Raw genomic sequence first — 24,138 nt, 5'->3', positions numbered from 1 at the left:
TCCGACTCTGAAGTCGCTACTGCTATTAAAAACCTACCCTTAAATAAAACTCCGGGCCCTGATGGGTATGGAGCTGAATACTATAAAGCATTCTTAGCAGTGTTGCAATTATGTGTTGTCGCCAATGAAGCTGCGACAGTAGGATCTTTCCCAAGTGAATCTCTTGAGGCTACTATCATTACTATCCCTAAACAAAATAAGCCGACAGATGACCCTGTAAACTTCCGTCCTATATCTTTGCTAAATACAGATGTAAAACTATATGCTAAACTCATAGCTAATCGTCTCCTGCACATCCTTCCTGGTCTGATCCACCCGGATCAGTTGGGGTTTGTGTACGGTAGACAGGCCCCTGATGGCACAAGGAGATTCCTGGATTTGGTGCAACATGCAGAGCAATCTGGAAGGCCTTCTCTGCTTCTTTCATCAGATGCGGAGAAGGCCTTCGATAGAGTACATTGGGGTTATTTACGGGCTGTCCTAGATAAATTTGGCCTCACAGGCTTTATAGGTTCTGCAATTTCGGCCTTATATTCTCAACCTAATGCAAAGGTTCGCATGTCAGGGTTGCTATCCACCCCTATTTGCATCACTAATGGAACTCGACAGGATTGCCCGCTATCCGCGTTAATTTTCGCCCTAGTGATGGAACCTTTGGCGGCAACTATTCGAAACTGCCCAGAAGTGGAGGGTTTTATGGTTAATCAACACCACCACAAAATTGGCCTATATGCCGACGATGTTATTATCCCCCTCACTGACCCCCTACATTCCTTACCATCAGTCCAAGAGATCCTTACTCACTTTAGCAAACTGTCCTTTTATAAGATAAATCATTAAAAATCCCATATGTTAGCCATTAATATTCCACCAATGCTCAAAACCTCTATCCCTACTATATCCCCTTTCTCCTGGGCCCCCTCTGCTACCCTGAGATACTTAGGGATCAACCTGACGTCCCCTAGCTCTAATACCTTCAAGCTCAATTATACCACACTTCTGACCTCTGTAGCAACTATTTGCTCGGACCTAACTAAATCTACTGTCTCATGGGCGGGAAGAATAAATCTCATCAAAATGTATGTTCTACCTCATATTTTATACATTTTTAGAGCCCTACCCCTTCCCCTATTGCCAATTTACTTGAAAAAACTGCAGCGTCTCTTAGACAATTTTATCTGGAATGGTAAATCTCACAGAATTTCTAAATTCAGTCTATACAGGCCTAAGCCTTATGCAGGTATGGGAGCCCCGGAGGTAGCCCTCTATTACAAAGCTAATCTTTTAGACCAAACGAAGCACAGGTGGGCCTACAGCCCTGACAAGCTGTGGTCTCAGATTGAAAGCACTGTTCTGTCTAATGATCTTAAATTAATGCTGTGTTCCTCCATGCTCAATCGTCCTCCTGAGAGATCCTACCTAGACTCTATCACGGGAACTCTCAGAGTCTGGCACTCGTTGGCTGCCAAATCCTTTACTACGCAAAAATGTATGTTTAAATACTGTAGGAAAGTCACTGGTCTTTAAACAGTAATGGCAATAAATGCAGCTTTATTGCATCCAACGAAAAAGTAACACAAATAAAAAGGCCTACTCCACCTTAGGAGGCTAACTAAACAGTAGTGTCCCTCACTACGTCCTACTGGAGCGGCTATTCCAGCTTCCAGTATAAATGGACAAAAACCACAGTCCAATACAAACAATTGTTCTGACAGACCTTATTCCCCAGATATGCAGACACTCTCCAGTCTGTGTCCATCCAGTGCAGCCTGGATCTCACTCTGAGCTCTCACTCCCTCCCAGTCACTATCAGGTGCAGGCTAATTAATAGAGAGAGAGATAGAGAGGAGGTTTACCTGTTGGGCCAGGCTTAACCCTTTCCTAGCCAGGGAAAGCTGCCCTTTTCAACCTCTCACTGACATACACAGAGTCGTGTACCCTGTCACAATACATACCACTAGACACACTTGATTTGCTTCTTACTGACATGCAACTGAAAAATTGGGTACATCTGGGGATTACACACCTTGATAACTTGTTCTCTGATGGTCGTTTGCTCTCGTTTCAGGCCCTATGTGAAAAATACTCTCTTCCGACTCATGATTTTTACAAGTATCTCAGAATTAGGCACTGTATAGCCTCTCTACATATTAAAGACAACATGATGTTATTATCCCCCTCACTGACCCCCTACATTCCTTACCATCAGTCCAAGAGATCCTTACTCACTTTAGCAAACTGTCCTTTTATAAGATAAATCATTAAAAATCCCATATGTTAGCCATTAATATTCCACCAATGCTCAAAACCTCTATCCCTACTATATCCCCTTTCTCCTGGGCCCCCTCTGCTACCCTGAGATACTTAGGGATCAACCTGACGTCCCCTAGCTCTAATACCTTCAAGCTCAATTATACCACACTTCTGACCTCTGTAGCAACTATTTGCTCGGACCTAACTAAATCTACTGTCTCATGGGCGGGAAGAATAAATCTCATCAAAATGTATGTTCTACCTCATATTTTATACATTTTTAGAGCCCTACCCCTTCCCCTATTGCCAATTTACTTGAAAAAACTGCAGCGTCTCTTAGACAATTTTATCTGGAATGGTAAATCTCACAGAATTTCTAAATTCAGTCTATACAGGCCTAAGCCTTATGCAGGTATGGGAGCCCCGGAGGTAGCCCTCTATTACAAAGCTAATCTTTTAGACCAAACGAAGCACAGGTGGGCCTACAGCCCTGACAAGCTGTGGTCTCAGATTGAAAGCACTGTTCTGTCTAATGATCTTAAATTAATGCTGTGTTCCTCCATGCTCAATCGTCCTCCTGAGAGATCCTACCTAGACTCTATCACGGGAACTCTCAGAGTCTGGCACTCGTTGGCTGCCAAATCCTTTACTACGCAAAAATGTATGTTTAAATACTGTAGGAAAGTCACTGGTCTTTAAACAGTAATGGCAATAAATGCAGCTTTATTGCATCCAACGAAAAAGTAACACAAATAAAAAGGCCTACTCCACCTTAGGAGGCTAACTAAACAGTAGTGTCCCTCACTACGTCCTACTGGAGCGGCTATTCCAGCTTCCAGTATAAATGGACAAAAACCGCAGTCCAATACAAACAATTGTTCTGACAGACCTTATTCCCCAGATATGCAGACACTCTCCAGTCTGTGTCCATCCAGTGCAGCCTGGATCTCACTCTGAGCTCTCACTCCCTCCCAGTCACTATCAGGTGCAGGCTAATTAATAGAGAGAGAGATAGAGAGGAGGTTTACCTGTTGGGCCAGGCTTAACCCTTTCCTAGCCAGGGAAAGCTGCCCTTTTCAACCTCTCACTGACATACACAGAGTCGTGTACCCTGTCACAATACATACCACTAGACACACTTGATTTGCTTCTTACTGACATGCAACTGAAAAATTGGGTACATCTGGGGATTACACACCTTGATAACTTGTTCTCTGATGGTCGTTTGCTCTCGTTTCAGGCCCTATGTGAAAAATACTCTCTTCCGACTCATGATTTTTACAAGTATCTCAGAATTAGGCACTGTATAGCCTCTCTACATATTAAAGACAACACAATTATTAGAAGAGCTATTGCTTTCTATAATAAATGTTCCCCCACTGGGAAGGGTATATCTTTTTTCTACAGGCTATTGAGTGAACCAAACGACTCTGTAAAGTTGCCGTCCATGCTCTGGTGGGAAAGGGAACTACACTTCTCCATACCACTAGAGCAATGGTATGTAGTTATCTCCCAACCTTTAAAAACATCTAAATGTCTGAGTCATTGGGAATCTGTTCAAAAAATATTACACAAATGGTATTTTACGCCCCAGAGATTAGCGAGGGCCTTCCCCTCTTCTTCCCCGCTCTGTTGGCGAGGATGTGGTTTGGTGGGCTCATTGTCTCATACTTGGTGGTCATGCGACTCACTCAAGTCTTTCTGGTCTGATATCTCTGCTCTTATATCCATACTCACCGGGGCTCCGTGCAATCTATCCCCACAACTCGCTTTACTGGGAATAGGTTTGGAAGTTTGGCCTAAAACATCCCGCACAGTGGTATCTCATGTCCTCATTGCCGCTCAACTGGCTATAGCAAGAGCCTGGAAACAACCTCAACCCCCTCCTCTACGAAATGTCATACAAATCTTAAATACTCATGCGCACTTTGAATTTCTCTTTGCTAAAGCAAATCTTACCACTCATCTCTTCACCTCCCAATGGTCCTGCTGGCTTTCGGATTCCAGATGCCTGGCTAAAATTAATTGACTAAACTTTGTTTTGCCTTCCTACTAATATAATCACATCTCTACGTCATGTTTACTTTAATATGCTGATTAAAGATTTATGCGGGAAAATGTATTTCTATATTCAGGTTATGCTGTAAGATTTAAAATTTAGGTTGGGTATACTGTTGGTACCCTTTATGCTGCTGTATCTGCCACATGTCTGATGCCTTTTTGTCCTTTTTTTTCCCTCTTTGTACCAAATTGTATGTTTGTATTTATTATATGCAAGCCTAATAAAACTTATTGTTAAAATTAATAAGGCAAACAGAAAATAACACAGAGGGGTAGCTTCTGTCATCCAATTATAAATCACATTTAATTAGTCCAACTGCACTGAGCATCTAAATATCAATGCATTTTATAGCATTAAGATCCAAATCTGCTAAAAATATTTACATAAAGGGTGTGTAACATGAACCTTTGCAGCTATAACAGCCTCTACTCTTCTGGGAAGGAATTTTGCAAGATTTGAGGAACTTTGTGCCGATGCAGCAAAAAAGAGCATTTGTGAAGACCGTTACTGATGTTGGACAAGAAGACATGGTTCATCCCAAAGGTTTTCACCAGGTTGGAGGCTATGACTATGTGCAGGCCATTAAAGTTGGTTTTGTACCTCTAGAACAGAAAAGGACCTTCCACAAACATTTGCCTGGGTCGGAAGTGTTCATTTGTCTAAAATGTCTTTTTACGCTGTAGCAATAACAGTTTTCTTCACTAGAAACATCTCAACTCAACAATCTGGCCAGGTATCCACACACCTTTTGCAACATAACTAGGAGTGATGGTCAGGTGTCCACAAATGTTTGGCTATATAGTGTAGAAAGAAAGAGAGCCCTCCTTCCCACTGTTGACAATCTGGGTCTCTGCACAGTGACCAAACTCCAAACTGTTTAACCGTTTGCAATAGAAGAATAGTAGAAAGTTAAGTAGTGCTCCTAATATTAGAGAAGGCTTACCAGTGGTGCCAGTAAAACAGCATATGGGGTTGTTCTACCTGGTTGAAGATGGTATTTTCACTTATAAGGGCGATGATGGAGAATGAATGGAAATTTTTGGAAATGGTATGCACATACATTCAGCAACACTGACCCAAATCTATCTATGAAATTCATAAAGAGTGTCATAGATGCTCATTAGTGTAGTGTGAAAAATGGTACAACCTATTGCAGATTCATGTAAGGTCAAATTCATGCGTCAGTGAGGTGTATATGGATCTGTCTCAAATCTGACAGAACTGTTGCACAATATACTCCAAAATAAAAGGTGTCTTATTTATCTCCACCTTCCCTATCACTGTTATTTCTTTATATATTGTTGCAACATTAGCAACAAATAATAAAAGTGTCACAAAAAAGAACTACTTGAAATTGTCGCACACATTGGTACTAACAATGAAAATGTTGCACAGGCTTCATGAATTTGGTGCAAGGATTTTGACTTATCCATACCTTCAGAAATGTGTTGTAAATGCCTTGATGAATTGCCATGTACATTGTTTATGCTATTGCACTAAATGTGGTTTGAAGTTTGAAAATAGAGAGGGAAACAAGCCACCTCACTTCCGTTTACTTTAATCAAAAGATGAAAATCAAAGTTATTTTTTTTTTTCAGATTTTAGCTGACTTTGATTTAGAGCAAAACTAACCGAATACGTTAACTATGTTTAAAGTAATATATTGTATGTTGTGCTTAGGCTGTGATAGGAAGAAAGTATGGGGATGTAATGCATCATCAAGAGTACAGTAACACAAATCCATGGGACAACTACTGAATTTAAACTGGCTCGTTTTATTTGAAAAGCATCTGTTTATGAGATTCTGTGACGGAGGGTAATTGTTGCAGGTATGAAGTGCAAGCACCTCTAGGTACCTGAACATACCTGAAGAAGCCTCCAAGGTCTTGCTTTCATTCCAGACTAGTATGAACTCTGTCAGGCAAAACGCAGTTATTTTCAGGTAGTGCTGGAGCTTGCAGCTAAGCCTCACTGACCAAAATGATTGTTCAGGAGACAAAATGATGTGAGCAGGCTTTGGCCCTATCATTAATTGTTGACATTTTGCCTGTCAGAACAGCCAGGAGGGTTTTCAAGGTTGCTTTATACCTCCAGACATTTACATCCCTCCCCAGCATTGATATATTCTCTTTAAAAATTGAAAAAAGAAAATCCACTATCGCAGTGAATTCTCTCCCCTAAAAATTATATTTCAGTTATAACGTAAGACTGGTGGGTTGAGTGCCCCCCTGGCCCCTCACACCTCTTGGGGGATCCAGCAATTAAATATCTGTCAAAACCCCTTTCTTCTCACAAATGCTTTGGAATTTGGGGTGTTCACTCCTATTATTGAGGTTTTCCCACTCCTCCAGTTACATTCGTTAAAATATCAAATAGATTTGAAATCCAACATAAGAAATATATCCCCTTCCTAATGGGTGCAACAAGTGTGCAGACTTGAGAACTTGACAGCAGAACTTTACTGAAGTCCTGAGAGACCTAAATCTTTGTGGTGGAGGTTTAACCCCACCACAAAGGTTTAACCCCACCACGATCTACCAAAAACTGAAATATTAGTTATGTTCCCTCACTAAACCAGCAGCACACCCAGGCTGGTTCAGGAGTTGGAAATGACACTCCTATAGTTCATATCCTTGCAAAGATTTAGAATTCAGGCCAAATATATACAGGTGTAATTTTCACAAATGGCCAAGCTATCTATTTCCAAGCACAACCAATTTCATTATGTCTGGTTCATTAATAGCATATGGTCTGATGAGATCTAACAAGGCACAGTCATAGGGATTTCAGGTTTTATTAGATGAAGCCAGTCACATAAAGTCAGTGGCTTGATACATAAAGATTTATTTTTATTACAAGCTTTTGTGTTTTAGCTTAGGAAAACATTATTTAATAAAAAATTGTTTCAGTATCTTTCAGAATAAACACAGAAAACCTATTGTTGGAAGTACAGGTGGAATATAGACAAGAATGGCTCCTAACCTGCCATGAAGGATGGAACTCAGCTTGGGCAACACTTGTGTGTAAACGACTAGGTTATATCAGGTAGGAAATTCCACTGCACTACAACGTAGGGGCATGCGACTCCCATCCTGTTCTTACAGTTGCAAAATTACCACATTACCACATTCCACACCTGGCTGCACTAGTATAGAAGCACTAACTTAAAAAAAAAAAATCTATCTACTGTATTTATCATATATCATATGTCAGCAATGACTATCAACTGCATGCTAATGAGACTCACCAGCTACCTGTGAACAATTCCTAACTTACAAGAGAGACAGCTAATGTTGCCTTTGGCCATGTTTCATGCACATTATACATCTGTTACATTTTGGATTTAGAAGGTCTGTTTTTTAAGTTATAAGGATTTTTTTTTATATAAAGAGATAAAGTATTCAGCACTGTATAATTTACTTTTGTTGTTTTTTTTTAATAACTTCCCAAAGGCTTATTCACCACAAAGCTGTAAACCTAACAAACTTCAGACTAAATCATACTCAAGGATTTGCACAGATACCTCTTGCTCAGACCACTTCAACAGAACATATATGGCAAACCAGGTATGTTATTCCCTGAAATTAATACATATTTGAAAGCATACAAAATCTTGAAATGTTCTATTATGAAATTAAAGGGCTGAATTATACTGCATTTGCACAGTGCATAGCTGTGCAAATGACATTCGCAAACACATTACTGCCACTAGATAGAGCCGAGTAGCATAGAAATGAATGCACTGCAAACACATCATAAAGCAGCCCGTTAGTGTTCAGTCTTTTATCACCTCTCTCAGCTCTGGTTTTTTCCATAAGCTAATTAGCCACTCATTTCCTTCAAAAAATTCTAAGGCTTAGCTTGACTAGACAAAAAACATTAGGAATGCTTTTAATATGTTGTTTATATATGCCTCAGATGGTTTATAAGTAACTTCCTATAAAAAACTGAAATGCTAATATGAAACTTTTTTTAACTTAAAGTGACACTTCCCCTCCCTGCGATACCAGGCCACATGTCCTTCGGCACTGGGAGGGTGCTTTTCCAAGGTCACCCCTGGAAAAGCACCTTGTCCATGTGCCCTGGGGCATTGGTTGTGGGGGTGCGGGCAGGAGGCTTTTTCACATGAGGGTACCCCTTTAATATAGGGGCACCCAGATCTGCCCCACCCCATGTGAATGAGTAAGGGGTACTTCCACCCCTACCCATTCACAAAAGGGTTAAATAAAAGTATTAAAAAAGAGGCCACACTTTTGAAAAAAAAACAAAAGACATGTTTTTGACATGTCTTTTATTTTAAAAAAAAATGGATCCATCGACGTAATCCAGCATCAATCACAACGTCTAGCGTTGTCCCTGACAAAGACAACTCGATGAAATAAAAAGCAAAACAATAAAAAATAAATAGAAATACTTTTTTTTTAAACGACGATGCCGTCCCGTCCGCTGCAACGAACACCCGCCGCAGAATGGCATTTTCACAGATGCCTGTAACTTATAAACAATTGGGCAGAGCTAGCAGTGACAGCTAGCTCCGCCCAACTGTTTACAGTTGTAACAGGTGAGCCATGATTGGGCAGAGTCATCATGACTTTGCCCAATCATTGCTCTCACAGTTCTCTTTGCCCTGATTGGGCAAAGTCTTGCACCTTACCTGTGGCTAAGTGCAAGGTTTTAGCTAATCAGGGCCCACAATGCACGGGGCCTTGTGCGGGGCGCTTGGCATGCGAACAGCCCACCAAACGCCCTGACAGTTTGTGTGTTTGCCGAGCACACAAACTGCCGATGTTCAAGTCGATCTCACGCTCGGCTCGAACATCGAGCCCATCACTATTAAGCTTGCAGCTTATTTTGTAGTGTATTTCATTGTGTTTATAACAATTTTTTTTTTACAGAAGGGAGTGTCTTTCGGGTTATGTTGTTGCACTGAAGTGTTCAGGTGAGTCATGTCCCCTGCCCCTTGCATCTATTGTTGAACTGAAAACTGTACAAAAATCACTAATACATAAGTCATCGAAAATACATAATTCTGAATTTTATCTTTGGCTTATTTCTGTGGCCAAAATTAATTTTTGGCTTTAGCATAACCCCTATCTGGGGCAGTAAGGTTTATTTCCATTTGTAGACAACATTTGCCACTATAAAATGTATAATCAGATCAAACAGAGGGCACACACAGAAAGATACAAGGATTGCAGGGGAATAGAAGAGATGAAATATTGGTTTTAGTGAGATGGCTGGTGCAAACTTTTATTAGAATTTGTATTAATGTATATGTAAACCCTATCTGAAGGACATTCTGTTTGCTAAGAACCCGTTCACACCAGGGCCATGTGTTAATTGCAAATACCATGCATTAACAGTGCAGGAGGTACATTGCAATTAATTCCAGCCCGCAATGTGCTCGACTTCGCCACAACGTATGGTTCCAGTGTTTTATTATTTCCCTAAGATCGACAAGGGGGAGCTTTTGTTCCCAAGGGTTGCCCTAGCGTAGCTGGGATAGGTTTATTGACAGAGAGATTGGGACATTGGGTGAATGCCCACCTACAACCAGTAGCTTAACATCTGTTAAGATTTAATAAAGACATATTTTAGGCCAATGATTGGATTTCCAGTGGAAGAATATTTATGGGTCACTTTAAATGTTTGTCCCCTTTCTTTTTTCATACCAGAGTATTTGGCACTCAAGGCCCTAGAATATCATCTATGTAAATACAGCTGTTATAGTAAATAATTAATATCATTTTTGCTGCCAACTTTTTTATAGACTGGTGGGGAGAGCTCTACATTCTTGCACATGGGAAGCCCTTTTGTAGCTGCTTGATCTAGTTTTATGGGCAATGAAATTGTATTTGTACTTTCCACAAACCTGTAGCTGGTAACTCTATTTTGAGAGTGACCAGTTGTCATCCTAGCCACACTATCAGGGTGATTCCAACATGAGAACTTACCAGTGCACTGCATAAATGCTCTACTCTGGATATTTTCCATAAAGAAGCACATGCTATTTCATCATGTTTGAGATAAAGGGGTTATCCATCTTGGCTCAATGAGAAGGGAAGTGGAAAGCTATGCAGAAATCTAGAGGTGAGCTATTGCATAGTGACAGTAACAAGAAATATGTGAGACAACATGGTGTAATTCTAGCCGAAAGAAAAAAAATCCAATATCGCTAAATTTCTAACCGCCTACTCAAAGGAATTTAACAAGATGGTGCATATAATTCAGAAGAATCTTGCTATGCTCGATCCTGACAGTATGATGAATTTCTGTCCAAAGGATGTAGATTTGTGAGCCATTGGGCACCACTAGATTCATTTTTATTTCCCTCCCTGTTGAGAAATACTTATGAGGTTAATACAAGTAAAACTTGGCTCTCAGTTCAGGGCTCTTATAATTATGGAGTTTCCACTTGCAGATATTGTGGAGTTCATACAAAAAACAAGAATGTTTGCTCCATTGTATTAGGAAAGGCTTTTCCTATTAAATGTTATCAGCTTGCATTTAAAATAAAATTAATTAAATAAAAATGATTATTGCTATACATGCTTTTCTGCTTTTTAGCAATATATTGACAGATTTACATATTTATTTAGTATGTGATTATTCAATTCAGGTTGTCCTTTCTTCTGGATTATAGGTGGGTTGAGTGATATAAGTTTTATGAGTTCTAGGTGTTGCTAAGTGATTGTTTTTGCACCCTGTGTGGTGTGCTAATTTAACAGGAGCTACAGTGTTTAGCAACTAGCTATGACTAAGGCAGTTTAAGGCCCTTTAAGTCTGGTAGGATTGCTAGGAGCGACCCCCCCAAGTTAAAACAAAAAGTGTGTGGGGTTCCCCCCAAAATCCATATCAGGCCCTTTAGGTCTGGTAGGAATTTTAAGGGAGAACCCCAGCCCCAAAATATGCTGGGAAAAAACGTGGGGTCCCCCTAACATTCGTTAGCTTAGGAAAACATTATTTAATAAAAAATTGTTTCAGTATCTTTCAGAATAAACACAGAAAACCTATTGTTGGAAGTACAGGTGGAATATAGACAAGAATGGCTCCTAACCTGCCATGAAGGATGGAACTCAGCTTGGGCAACACTTGTGTGTAAACGACTAGGTTATATCAGGTAGGAAATTCCACTGCACTACAACGTAGGGGCATGCGACTCCCATCCTGTTCTTACAGTTGCAAAATTACCACATTACCACATTCCACACCTGGCTGCACTAGTATAGAAGCACTAACTTAAAAAAAAAAAATCTATCTACTGTATTTATCATATATCATATGTCAGCAATGACTATCAACTGCATGCTAATGAGACTCACCAGCTACCTGTGAACAATTCCTAACTTACAAGAGAGACAGCTAATGTTGCCTTTGGCCATGTTTCATGCACATTATACATCTGTTACATTTTGGATTTAGAAGGTCTGTTTTTTAAGTTATAAGGATTTTTTTTTATATAAAGAGATAAAGTATTCAGCACTGTATAATTTACTTTTGTTGTTTTTTTTTAATAACTTCCCAAAGGCTTATTCACCACAAAGCTGTAAACCTAACAAACTTCAGACTAAATCATACTCAAGGATTTGCACAGATACCTCTTGCTCAGACCACTTCAACAGAACATATATGGCAAACCAGGTATGTTATTCCCTGAAATTAATACATATTTGAAAGCATACAAAATCTTGAAATGTTCTATTATGAAATTAAAGGGCTGAATTATACTGCATTTGCACAGTGCATAGCTGTGCAAATGACATTCGCAAACACATTACTGCCACTAGATAGAGCCGAGTAGCATAGAAATGAATGCACTGCAAACACATCATAAAGCAGCCCGTTAGTGTTCAGTCTTTTATCACCTCTCTCAGCTCTGGTTTTTTCCATAAGCTAATTAGCCACTCATTTCCTTCAAAAAATTCTAAGGCTTAGCTTGACTAGACAAAAAACATTAGGAATGCTTTTAATATGTTGTTTATATATGCCTCAGATGGTTTATAAGTAACTTCCTATAAAAAACTGAAATGCTAATATGAAACTTTTTTTAACTTAAAGTGACACTTCCCCTCCCTGCGATACCAGGCCACATGTCCTTCGGCACTGGGAGGGTGCTTTTCCAAGGTCACCCCTGGAAAAGCACCTTGTCCATGTGCCCTGGGGCATTGGTTGTGGGGGTGCGGGCAGGAGGCTTTTTCACATGAGGGTACCCCTTTAATATAGGGGCACCCAGATCTGCCCCACCCCATGTGAATGAGTAAGGGGTACTTCCACCCCTACCCATTCACAAAAGGGTTAAATAAAAGTATTAAAAAAGAGGCCACACTTTTGAAAAAAAAACAAAAGACATGTTTTTGACATGTCTTTTATTTTAAAAAAAAATGGATCCATCGACGTAATCCAGCATCAATCACAACGTCTAGCGTTGTCCCTGACAAAGACAACTCGATGAAATAAAAAGCAAAACAATAAAAAATAAATAGAAATACTTTTTTTTTAAACGACGATGCCGTCCCGTCCGCTGCAACGAACACCCGCCGCAGAATGGCATTTTCACAGATGCCTGTAACTTATAAACAATTGGGCAGAGCTAGCAGTGACAGCTAGCTCCGCCCAACTGTTTACAGTTGTAACAGGTGAGCCATGATTGGGCAGAGTCATCATGACTTTGCCCAATCATTGCTCTCACAGTTCTCTTTGCCCTGATTGGGCAAAGTCTTGCACCTTACCTGTGGCTAAGTGCAAGGTTTTAGCTAATCAGGGCCCACAATGCACGGGGCCTTGTGCGGGGCGCTTGGCATGCGAACAGCCCACCAAACGCCCTGACAGTTTGTGTGTTTGCCGAGCACACAAACTGCCGATGTTCAAGTCGATCTCACGCTCGGCTCGAACATCGAGCCCATCACTATTAAGCTTGCAGCTTATTTTGTAGTGTATTTCATTGTGTTTATAACAATTTTTTTTTTACAGAAGGGAGTGTCTTTCGGGTTATGTTGTTGCACTGAAGTGTTCAGGTGAGTCATGTCCCCTGCCCCTTGCATCTATTGTTGAACTGAAAACTGTACAAAAATCACTAATACATAAGTCATCGAAAATACATAATTCTGAATTTTATCTTTGGCTTATTTCTGTGGCCAAAATTAATTTTTGGCTTTAGCATAACCCCTATCTGGGGCAGTAAGGTTTATTTCCATTTGTAGACAACATTTGCCACTATAAAATGTATAATCAGATCAAACAGAGGGCACACACAGAAAGATACAAGGATTGCAGGGGAATAGAAGAGATGAAATATTGGTTTTAGTGAGATGGCTGGTGCAAACTTTTATTAGAATTTGTATTAATGTATATGTAAACCCTATCTGAAGGACATTCTGTTTGCTAAGAACCCGTTCACACCAGGGCCATGTGTTAATTGCAAATACCATGCATTAACAGTGCAGGAGGTACATTGCAATTAATTCCAGCCCGCAATGTGCTCGACTTCGCCACAACGTATGGTTCCAGTGTTTTATTATTTCCCTAAGATCGACAAGGGGGAGCTTTTGTTCCCAAGGGTTGCCCTAGCGTAGCTGGGATAGGTTTATTGACAGAGAGATTGGGACATTGGGTGAATGCCCACCTACAACCAGTAGCTTAACATCTGTTAAGATTTAATAAAGACATATTTTAGGCCAATGATTGGATTTCCAGTGGAAGAATATTTATGGGTCACTTTAAATGTTTGTCCCCTTTCTTTTTTCATACCAGAGTATTTGGCACTCAAGGCCCTAGAATATCATCTATGTAAATACAGCTGTTATAGTAAATAATTAATATCATTTTTGCTGCCAACTTTTTTATAGACTGGTGGGGAGAGCTCTACATTCTTGCACATGGGAAGCCCTTTTGTAGCTGCTTGATCTAGTTTTATGGGCAATGAAATTGTATTTGTACTTTCCACAAACCTGTAGCTGGTAACTCTATTTTGAGAGTGACCAGTTGTCATCCTAGCCACACTATCAGGGTGATTCCAACATGAGAACTTACCAGTGCACTGCATAAATGCTCTACTCTGGATATTTTCCATAAAGAAGCACATGCTATTTCATCATGTTTGAGATAAAGGGGTTATCCATCTTGGCTCAATGAGAAGGGAAGTGGAAAGCTATGCAGAAATCTAGAGGTGAGCTATTGCATAGTGACAGTAACAAGAAATATGTGAGACAACATGGTGTAATTCTAGCCGAAAGAAAAAAAATCCAATATCGCTAAATTTCTAACCGCCTACTCAAAGGAATTTAACAAGATGGTGCATATAATTCAGAAGAATCTTGCTATGCTCGATCCTGACAGTATGATGAATTTCTGTCCAAAGGATGTAGATTTGTGAGCCATTGGGCACCACTAGATTCATTTTTATTTCCCTCCCTGTTGAGAAATACTTATGAGGTTAATACAAGTAAAACTTGGCTCTCAGTTCAGGGCTCTTATAATTATGGAGTTTCCACTTGCAGATATTGTGGAGTTCATACAAAAAACAAGAATGTTTGCTCCATTGTATTAGGAAAGGCTTTTCCTATTAAATGTTATCAGCTTGCATTTAAAATAAAATTAATTAAATAAAAATGATTATTGCTATACATGCTTTTCTGCTTTTTAGCAATATATTGACAGATTTACATATTTATTTAGTATGTGATTATTCAATTCAGGTTGTCCTTTCTTCTGGATTATAGGTGGGTTGAGTGATATAAGTTTTATGAGTTCTAGGTGTTGCTAAGTGATTGTTTTTGCACCCTGTGTGGTGTGCTAATTTAACAGGAGCTACAGTGTTTAGCAACTAGCTATGACTAAGGCAGTTTAAGGCCCTTTAAGTCTGGTAGGATTGCTAGGAGCGACCCCCCCAAGTTAAAACAAAAAGTGTGTGGGGTTCCCCCCAAAATCCATATCAGGCCCTTTAGGTCTGGTAGGAATTTTAAGGGAGAACCCCAGCCCCAAAATATGCTGGGAAAAAACGTGGGGTCCCCCTAACATTCGTACCAGACCCTTAATCCGAGCACAGACCCGGCAGGGCAGGAAAGAGGGGGGCGATCAAGCGCCCCCCCCCTTCCTGCACCTTACCTGGCCATGTGCCCTCGGCATTGAGAGGGTGTCTCCATGCCGATGGGGACAAGGGCCTCTTACCCACAATCCTGACCCGGTGGTTGTGGGGGTCTGCGGGCAAGGGGCTTATTTGCACTGGGGTACCCCTTTTAATTAAGGGGCACCCAGATGCTCCCCCCCTTGTGAATGAGTAAGGGGTACTAAAGGGTTACATTCAAAGTAAATAAACAAATCACACTTTTAGAAAAAATCCTTTAACCACCTCAGGTATTTTTACAACGGCCGGCCGAGAGGTCTCTAGATCTGAGCGGGCGTCTTTAGACGTCCGCTCAGACACGCCCCACGCCCCACACACGCGGGAAATTTGAAAACGGTATTTGAAAACAGGCAGCGATGCCTGTTACCATACAAGCGATCCACCGGCTGTAGAGCCAGCGGATCGCGTGTATGGTGTGCCGATCGGTGTGTCCCCCCTCCGCGGTCCCCCTGCCATTGTCCCGCTGATCCGCTGCCCAGTGCGAGCCCGGGATCAGCATGTCGCCTGTCTCAAAGGGGATCAGAGGGAGATCGTTACACGAGCTCCCTCCGGTCCTCTCTCCTCTGCAAGAATGCGGAAGTGTTGTATAATACATCACTCCCGCATTTTTGTGTCACTCTCCAGCTTCAGAAGCTGGAAAGAAGCTGACGGAGCAGATCTGTGCTTCATCAGCTTCTTTTGGGGGGTCCTAGGTGACATTAGGGGTCTGGGGTGGCCCTGATGTCTCCATAAAGAGGACCTGTCACATATTTTGCTATCACATAGGGGAGTTTAATTAGCCCCCGTATGTGATAGCAATAAAGTTTAGTGGGGGGAAAAAAGGAAAAAAAATGTTCAAGTCCCCACCCATACATACACGCATGCAAACATGCGTTGGGGGCGCATACATGCAAAAAAGACTATTGCGCCCATTACGCCGCACATGTTACATATCGCCGCGAACGTTGCAGTGAGAGCAATAATCCTAGGGCCATCAATCACTGATAACACTAAACTGATGAGCGGTAAAAGCTTTTAAAGTGTCGCCTATGGCCAATTTTGGGTATGGTAGTTTTCTGCGATTTCGCGGGTGCGCGCAATTTTAAAGGTTGACCTGTTTGGTGTCTATTTATCCGACGTGACCCGAGCTTTTATATTTTACCAAAAAACTGGGTAATAATAAATGTTTCCTAACATAATGTAAAAAAAAAAACTTTTTTTTTCAACATTTTTGCTGTAATTTTTCCTAATTATAGTAAAAAATAAAAGTGGTGTTTAAATACCACCAAAAGAAAGCTCTATCTGTCCCCAAAAAATGGTATAAAATTAATTTCAGTACAGCGTTGCATGACGGAATAAACATCAAAGTACTGCAGCGCTGAATACTGAAAAATGGCCTGGCCAGGAAGGGGGTCTAAACACCTGTCTAAACACCTGGTCTTGAAGGGGTTAATTGAAAAAAGAGACAATTTTTGACTATTCCTTTAATTTAAAAAAATGGCTCCACCGATGTAATCCAGCGTCAATCGCGATGCACGACGCCTGCCGACCCGCCGAAGTTAAAAAAAGTCCGTTCACACCCGGCAAAAACATGCTACAAAATGACATCTCCTGCTATTGACATCCTCCTGTAATCTCCCGAATTCCCTACGGGTCTGTGAGCAGAGGTGTCATAATACTTTTCATATGCAACGAACAAACGAAACGAAAAAGAAAGTTCATGTAGACTACCGCTAAAAAATTTCAAAATCGGAAATTCGGATTCGCTTGCATTCATTATATCTGTAATTCGGAGTTCGGATGCACTTGAATCTCTGAATTTACGAAATTTCGTCCGAATTTTGATTCGGAACTAAACGAATCGCACATGTCTACTGGCAACTCTGCAAAGAAGGTTATCCATGCATCGGGTGTGGAATGCAAGGCATTCATCAGAGGTGGGCTTTCTCCGCAAATGGCAGGATAACCTGGCATACACATTATACAAAGTGTATGAAAACTCAAAGCTTTTATTATTGAACAGACAAGGGGTGGGTTAAAACCCCTGTCAGTTTATTTCTTGCTGTCTGTGTCCTGTTGAGGAGATTTTTCTTTTTTTCCTGAAATGAAAACTAAAAAAAGAAATTAGACTTTATTTTAACAAAGGGATTGGAAATCTCTTCATAGACAGCAACAAAAAAATGGCAGGTTATGTAATCCTTCCCTACTTTATCCAAAATGTAGAAAAAAACTATATACATATATCTACATAAACTTGAAAAAAACTGAAGATTTGAAAAAAATTATTATTTTCTTTAACGTGGTTAAGGAAAGCTGGCTAAACATTAAGCATATTTTGTCTGGTTCTGAACTGCACACAATTTGCTCAGTGGGTGGCCCTGCCTGTCTCTTCCTGTCAGATACAAAAATCAAAGGAGGATGGGTGAAAAATGTTTGGCTTTGGCAGAAAGAAATTATTTCATGCTGTTTAGTATGGATGGGGAATCTGTTGGTTGCAGGTTTAACCTATCATATTTTGTGTATTCATTCTACCTAGTCCACATAAGTGGAGGCATGGCTGGGGTGTGTCCTTTGCCAACATACTTTGTGCTAAAAGGTGTCCCTCTTCCTCATATGGGTATAGTTTCTAGATCACAAGGCAGCCCATAACAGTTTTATAGTTATCCTTTAAGCTTTTATTAAAAGGTTCCTCGTGGGTTGGGTTTGTAGAGGATGTATTATTGCATGCATGGTAGTGTAAAGCACACTTTAGTGTTACTGTGAATTTAATGATATGTCACAATTGATACAAGATCATTAAACTGCTGTCAACCCTCTTTCCCCTTGCAAATGATCTTGTATCAATTGTGACATATCACTAAAGTGTGCTTACTTTGCTTTCACATACCTTACTGTTGATAGCAAAGCTGTTAAAATACTGAAACTGCCACAAGACTTATAAGATCCTGTCATAGCTGCGTTAAGTTATTTAAATGCTCCTCTAGATTTTTCTTTCTTCAGTCCAAACTTACATAGTTGATGTTGCAAATTCTGCAGAATGTGGGTCTCGTTCCAAGTCTTCCAGGATTATTGGAGGAAGCGATGTTGTCTTAGGTCGCTGGCCATGGCAAGTCAGCTTGTACCTTAACAAAAAGCATGTCTGTGGTGGCACCATCGTTGCACCTAAGTGGATCATAACTGCTGCACACTGTGTGCACAAGTAAGTGTTAATAGGCAAGCTTTCCCTGATATTCAAAATATCATTATTATCATATAAGGAACCATTAAAATAGCAACAATTAAAGAGCAGACATGGGATTTTCTCTCATTACCATAGTCACGGATGAGTTCCCTTTTACCCTTTCACTTCTCAGGGAATGATTATGGTCTGGGCCAGATCCTCAGGCTGACTGAAGGTGTAGTTTTGCTATTGGCCATTTCAGCTTTGTACTACTAACTTTCATTATGCCCAACCCTCTTCCCTCCAGTGACACAACTCAGGTTGGTTCTGCAAAGATAAGTGACATTAAACCCTCAGATTTTTTAACATAAAACATTAGAGCGGCGTGTAGCCTATGATGCATGCTACATGACGCGCACGTACGTAAATACATAAAAATGCGCCATAACGGTGTGAAAATGTGACACGTTGCTCGTGTTTGGTTTATAAATACGTTTTGCTGTGTAAAAATGCACACGCACCTGGTGAGTGCGTGTGTTTAGGTTAGTAAATCACCCCCCATGTATCCATTCCAGAGACAAGGCAGTCTGCTGCAAAACAGAAGTTCTGCCCAGCATGAGAAGAGATAAGGATTTAAAAAGAAGAGCAGCAAAGAGAAGGGAAACAACCATGCATTACAGTAAGGCACACATTACAGTATTGGTTTATGTTAAAAAATCTGAGGGTTTAATGTCACTTTAAGTATAAACATTACTTACACATACTGTTAACCATTGAGAGTCAGAATACGTGTCTCAATATTTACTAATCTTGGTTGTGCTTTATAAACATTAATGCATATAAAGAGATGTCCCTTTGAAAAAGCACTAAAGACCGTGAGAAAAAAATTAATATAAAAAAGTTTTATTTCTATAAATATCTACTTCACCAACAAAAAAAAACTCCATAATAAAACAGATAAGTGTATCAAACAACACATATAAAACCTGCGAACCTTATATATATATACTGTGGCAGTGTAAGCCAATGCCACGGTGGAGGATGGCGACCTTGGCACCCAGGACTCTCAGCCAAAGGGGCTGAGAGGGTCCAGAAAGTAAAGCAGGTTATAAGGAAGAACCTGGCTTTTCAGGTTATTCCAGGTTTTCCTATTTTCAGCTGGGATCTGGAGCTCTGGAGATTTCGTAGAGCTCTGGGTGGGATGAGATGTCCAGTCCTGGGGCCAGGTGTTGCCATTGACCAGCCTGGGCTAATCAGGTGGCTGAGAGCAGCCTTTATCAGGAAGCCCCACCTGTGAGTCAGGAGAGCTCCACCCTGGAGTCAGTGTTGGAGTTGTGTGTGCGTGTGCAGGGAGCACACAGACAAACTCGGGTGCGTGCTGGACGCACACGGAACAGCCAGGGGTGGCTGGGAGAGGTCAGGAAGGTCGGTGACCCCAGGGACCTGTCGGACAGACTGCTAAGAGAGAGCAGAGTGAGGGCTCATGAGGGGTGAGTAAGCGTGAGTGTCTTGAAGCTGTGGAAAGCTACCGAGCGAAGCTAAAAGACTGTCGTATGTTGCTGTTTCAAGCTATTTTGTGTTTGCCCTTTCAATAAACTGTGTTTCCTTGACCTACCTGGACTACAGTGGAGTGTCCTTGTTACAATACACACAGATAGTATAAATGCTGATTTTTTTGTTGTTGTTCATGGCTCAAATAAGTCTGCAGAGATCGAAATTGGGAGCTTGTAATCAAGTATCTGTAGCTTTATACCAGAGCACTCAAGTTGTTTCTGTTGGTTTATTTTGAACTCGCATCCATATGTATCCAATTAGTATACATTTTTCTGTATTTCTTATTGTATGCGCATCAAACCACAAACACAGTGTACTGAAATTAAAAAGTTCCAAGCTTCAACATGTATCGATATTCGCTTTTTGTACGTATATACTGTTCAGGGAAGGACTAGATTGAATTCAATCCAAGACTCTGAGCATCCTGAGGTGCCGCCAGAGCAAACGCCCGTTCTACATCAGAGCTTGATCTATTATGTAAACAAAAAATTTAATTTTTCAATGCATCTGTAGTCACAGATGACAATTTCAGCAATATGCTTATAGTGCCCGAAAAGACAAGCATAGGGCGCTGCAGTGAACATTCAAGACTTCAATTTTCAAATATGTACTATTTTTCGCTGTTCATGAACATGAAGTATTCATCCAAAAAACATGCTTCACTGCAAACAAATAGGAAAAGCTGTGCATCCTGAGGCGCTGTCATCCAACACTCCCATGCTACACCAGAGTTCCAATTAGATCTGGACAATATAAATCTTCAGTGTGTGGGTGCAAATACAGATGGATGTAAGTCCTCAAATTAATTGCTTATTTAATTCCGTACATGCGATGTCTGTGTGATTATTCCAAAGCTCTTTGTCATGCAGATCTAAATCCAGCTCAGGTTGCAGGCTTTATATGTGTTGTTTGATACATCTATCTGCTTTATTATGGTGTTATTTATTATTGGTGAAGTAGATATTTATAGAATTAAACGTTTTTTATATTAATTATTTTATGTTTATTCATGGATTTACATGATCAGGTATATATCTAGTTTTATAATTTGCCAGTTACTGGTATCTAGCAAATGTCTACTTTACAACATGAATGACTGATGTTTGGTGTTAAGGTTAGTGATGAGCCGAACACCCCTGTGTTTGGTTCGAATTTGAACTTTAGAAAATGGAAAAAGTCAGAACTTGAACTCAATGCAAGTCTATGGTGGTAGAACATTGAAAATCAAATGTCCCCATTTTGAAGCCTTATATGCAATTTATTGTCCATAAAAAGTGTATGGGGATTTGGGTACTGCCCTGGGGGACATGAATCAATGAAAAAAACACTCTTAAAAAATATTGTTTTTAAAAGAGCAGTGATTTTAACATTACATAAAGGGTAAAAATTCCTTTAAATATCGTGCCTGGGGGGTCCTCTTAACCTGCCTGTAAAGTGGAAAATCTGTACAATGTACAGAACCTGCTGCAGCAAAACTGACATTTCTAAAGAAAGAAAAATTACCTTTATTTTATTTTGATTTTTTTTAAAGCGTGCAGTTCCCCCTCCCAAACAATACCAGCCTGGTAGGAATATTTAGGAGGGACCCCATGTGGAATGCCTTAAGGGGCATTCCACTTATCCCATAGTTCTCCTTTTAAGTGGTGCAGCAAGATAATGCAAGGTTTTAGGCTTAAGAAAAAAGTTACAGGGTAATTCACAAAAGGGTGAAGAGTTAGTAGAAGGCTTGAGAAGTAAACAATCTAGGACAACATAGCTGAACTGGAAAGTGAGCTGAATTTGAGAATTCTGGCCTAGATTGTTCACTTCTCCTGCTTTCTCCAAACTCTTCACCCTTTTGTGAATAACCCTGTTATTGTTAAATTCTACAGGCAAGTGCCATACAGTATAAATAGGTATGATATGAATTTATCTACGTTTTAAGTTATAGGTCTCCTCAAGTGTCCAGCTGGTCGGTGCTTGCAGGCATCATTAGCCACTCTTCAGTGAAACAGAAAGCCTCTGTGTCTGCAGTGGAGAAAATCATTTATCATCAGAAGTATGATGATAGAAGTCATGACTATGATATTGCCCTGATGAAACTGGAGAAACCCTTAAACTACTCAGGTTATATAACCATTATTATATAGTGCTGTGAGAATGTCAATTTTGCAGAAGGTGTATTGTATAGATTGATGTGTTGCTTATACGGTCATCCTTTGATGCAAGATGTATACTGATCTATTCACATACATATATTATTTGTGTTAATTATGATTTTGCTGAGATCTTGTACTACTAGGATTTAGGAATTAATCACTTTATTGTATCACTCAATTGAGTGCAGTGTTCTTTTGAGGAAACTGCATTGTGGATGCACTTTTCAGATTGATATTATTTTATTGTATCACTCACTTGAGCGCAGTGTAATTTGGAGTTAATTTGTGTGTATCCCATATGGATTGAACACAGCATCTGGGTGTAGGTTCATCATCACAGCACAGGTCCACCTGATTACATTTACCCTGACAGCCAAACAGCTGAACTGCGGAACTGCTGTTCAAGCACATCATTTATGCATAGGTATGACCCATAAAGTATTAATGTGATAGCTCTTAAATTGACTTATATGGTTTTGCACAGACAGTATACGTCCAGTATGTCTACCACAATATGACCAAGATCTCCCTACTGGTTCGGAGTGCTGGGTCTCAGGCTGGGGCCATACTCATCCTGACAACAGTGAGTATTAAGATCAGTGTGCAAAAGAGCTAACTTTGACATCTTTGAACCTCCAATAGAAGGGCAAATACTTTTTTAATAGGGGCCATTTATACCCTACCACAGTCTCAAGTATAATCGTTCTCAAAGAGCAGCAATGACCATTGTGACAAATATGGTCTTCATCCAGTTTGATCTTTGAGTAATGAAATCAAAGCTCTTTTTACAGCCACTCTCCATTGCAGAACAGCTCTTGCTTACTCAGGGATCAATTAATTTAGAAGCAACAGCCATTGCCGAAAGAAGTAGGTTATTACTGACTTAGCATTACCTCCAAGAAGCTGAGGAATGGTACTTTACCCTTTATGGGTCTGCTGGGCCCCTCATAAGAGGCTTTGACATGCAGTAAGATGGGGACATAACATATGTAATGTGGAGGAACCTCTCTGCGCAAGGGGAGAAATAAATTATGGCATTATGATAACGTCTTTGGCTGACTATCTCCTACAATAGTTTCAGCTAAATGTGCTTACTAATGGTCTAATGGTGATTTTTTTTGTGTGAAATTTCTACCATTCTTTTTATAGTGATTGCTGGGACCTTTTACAGAGGGTAGTCATTATATATCAATATTAAATGTTTACCACCTTCAGCCAGTAGGTGGAAAGCTTACTCCAAAGTCTATCTGTGAAGACTCTTTCTTAGAGATTTTGCTCTTAAAATAAACAGCTGAATATGTCTGTGTCCTAGCAGAGAATATCTTCATTTGTAATTTAGCAAATATTACCAAAATGCATGCTAGCAGTGCTGCCCCCCCACCAGAATCCCAAGCAAGCTTTAAAAAGTGAGTCTTGTCTATATAATTTGTAATAATTATTTAAGTAGAACCCTCAATAAAACAATAATGTAAAAACCTTTCAATGGTAAAAAAATCTACTGATGTATTGTTTGATTGTTATCCTAGTGGAAATTATCTTGTAATATGTATTCCTCTAGCACACATGCCCCGCAGCCTGAAGGAAGCTATGGTGCCTTTAATTAGCACTAAGAAGTGCAATAGTTCCTGTATATACGATGGTGACATTACTCCCAGAATGCTCTGCGCTGGCTACCTTGATGGAAAAGTTGATGCTTGCCAGGTAAGGATTTTCCAAAGGTTTTTATAGCTTGGGATCCTACAAACAGAGAGAAATAAAATGGTAACTCCCAAAAAATAATCAATCAGAATTATTTGCTAATTGTTGTTATGCTGACTTTCATTTGTTCCTGTTTTGTCAGCCCTTCAATATCTATCTATCTATCTATCTA

General features: G+C 40.1%; 1 protein-coding gene across 1 annotated transcript in view; it reads left to right on the top strand.

Annotated features, from left to right (window-relative positions):
• Positions 1-24,138, top strand: part of TMPRSS5 (transmembrane protease, serine 5) — a 49,984-nt gene that overhangs the window by 19,739 nt on the left and 6,107 nt on the right. The window contains exons 6-12 of the mRNA XM_018569182.1: positions 7,225-7,360; positions 7,768-7,881; positions 9,211-9,254; positions 18,453-18,615; positions 22,055-22,236; positions 22,753-22,851; positions 23,827-23,969. Of these exons, the coding sequence (XP_018424684.1) occupies positions 7,225-7,360; positions 7,768-7,881; positions 9,211-9,254; positions 18,453-18,615; positions 22,055-22,236; positions 22,753-22,851; positions 23,827-23,969 (881 nt within the window). The remainder of the gene's footprint in view (positions 1-7,224; positions 7,361-7,767; positions 7,882-9,210; positions 9,255-18,452; positions 18,616-22,054; positions 22,237-22,752; positions 22,852-23,826; positions 23,970-24,138) is intronic.

The sequence above is a fragment of the Nanorana parkeri genome, unplaced genomic scaffold (genome assembly GCF_000935625.1).
Source record: "Nanorana parkeri isolate BGI_ZX_2015 unplaced genomic scaffold, ASM93562v1 scaffold1297, whole genome shotgun sequence".
Classification (NCBI taxonomy): Eukaryota; Metazoa; Chordata; class Amphibia; order Anura; family Dicroglossidae; genus Nanorana; species Nanorana parkeri.
The sequence above is the reverse complement of the archived record's forward strand: the minus strand, read 5'-3'. Positions and strand labels throughout refer to the sequence as shown.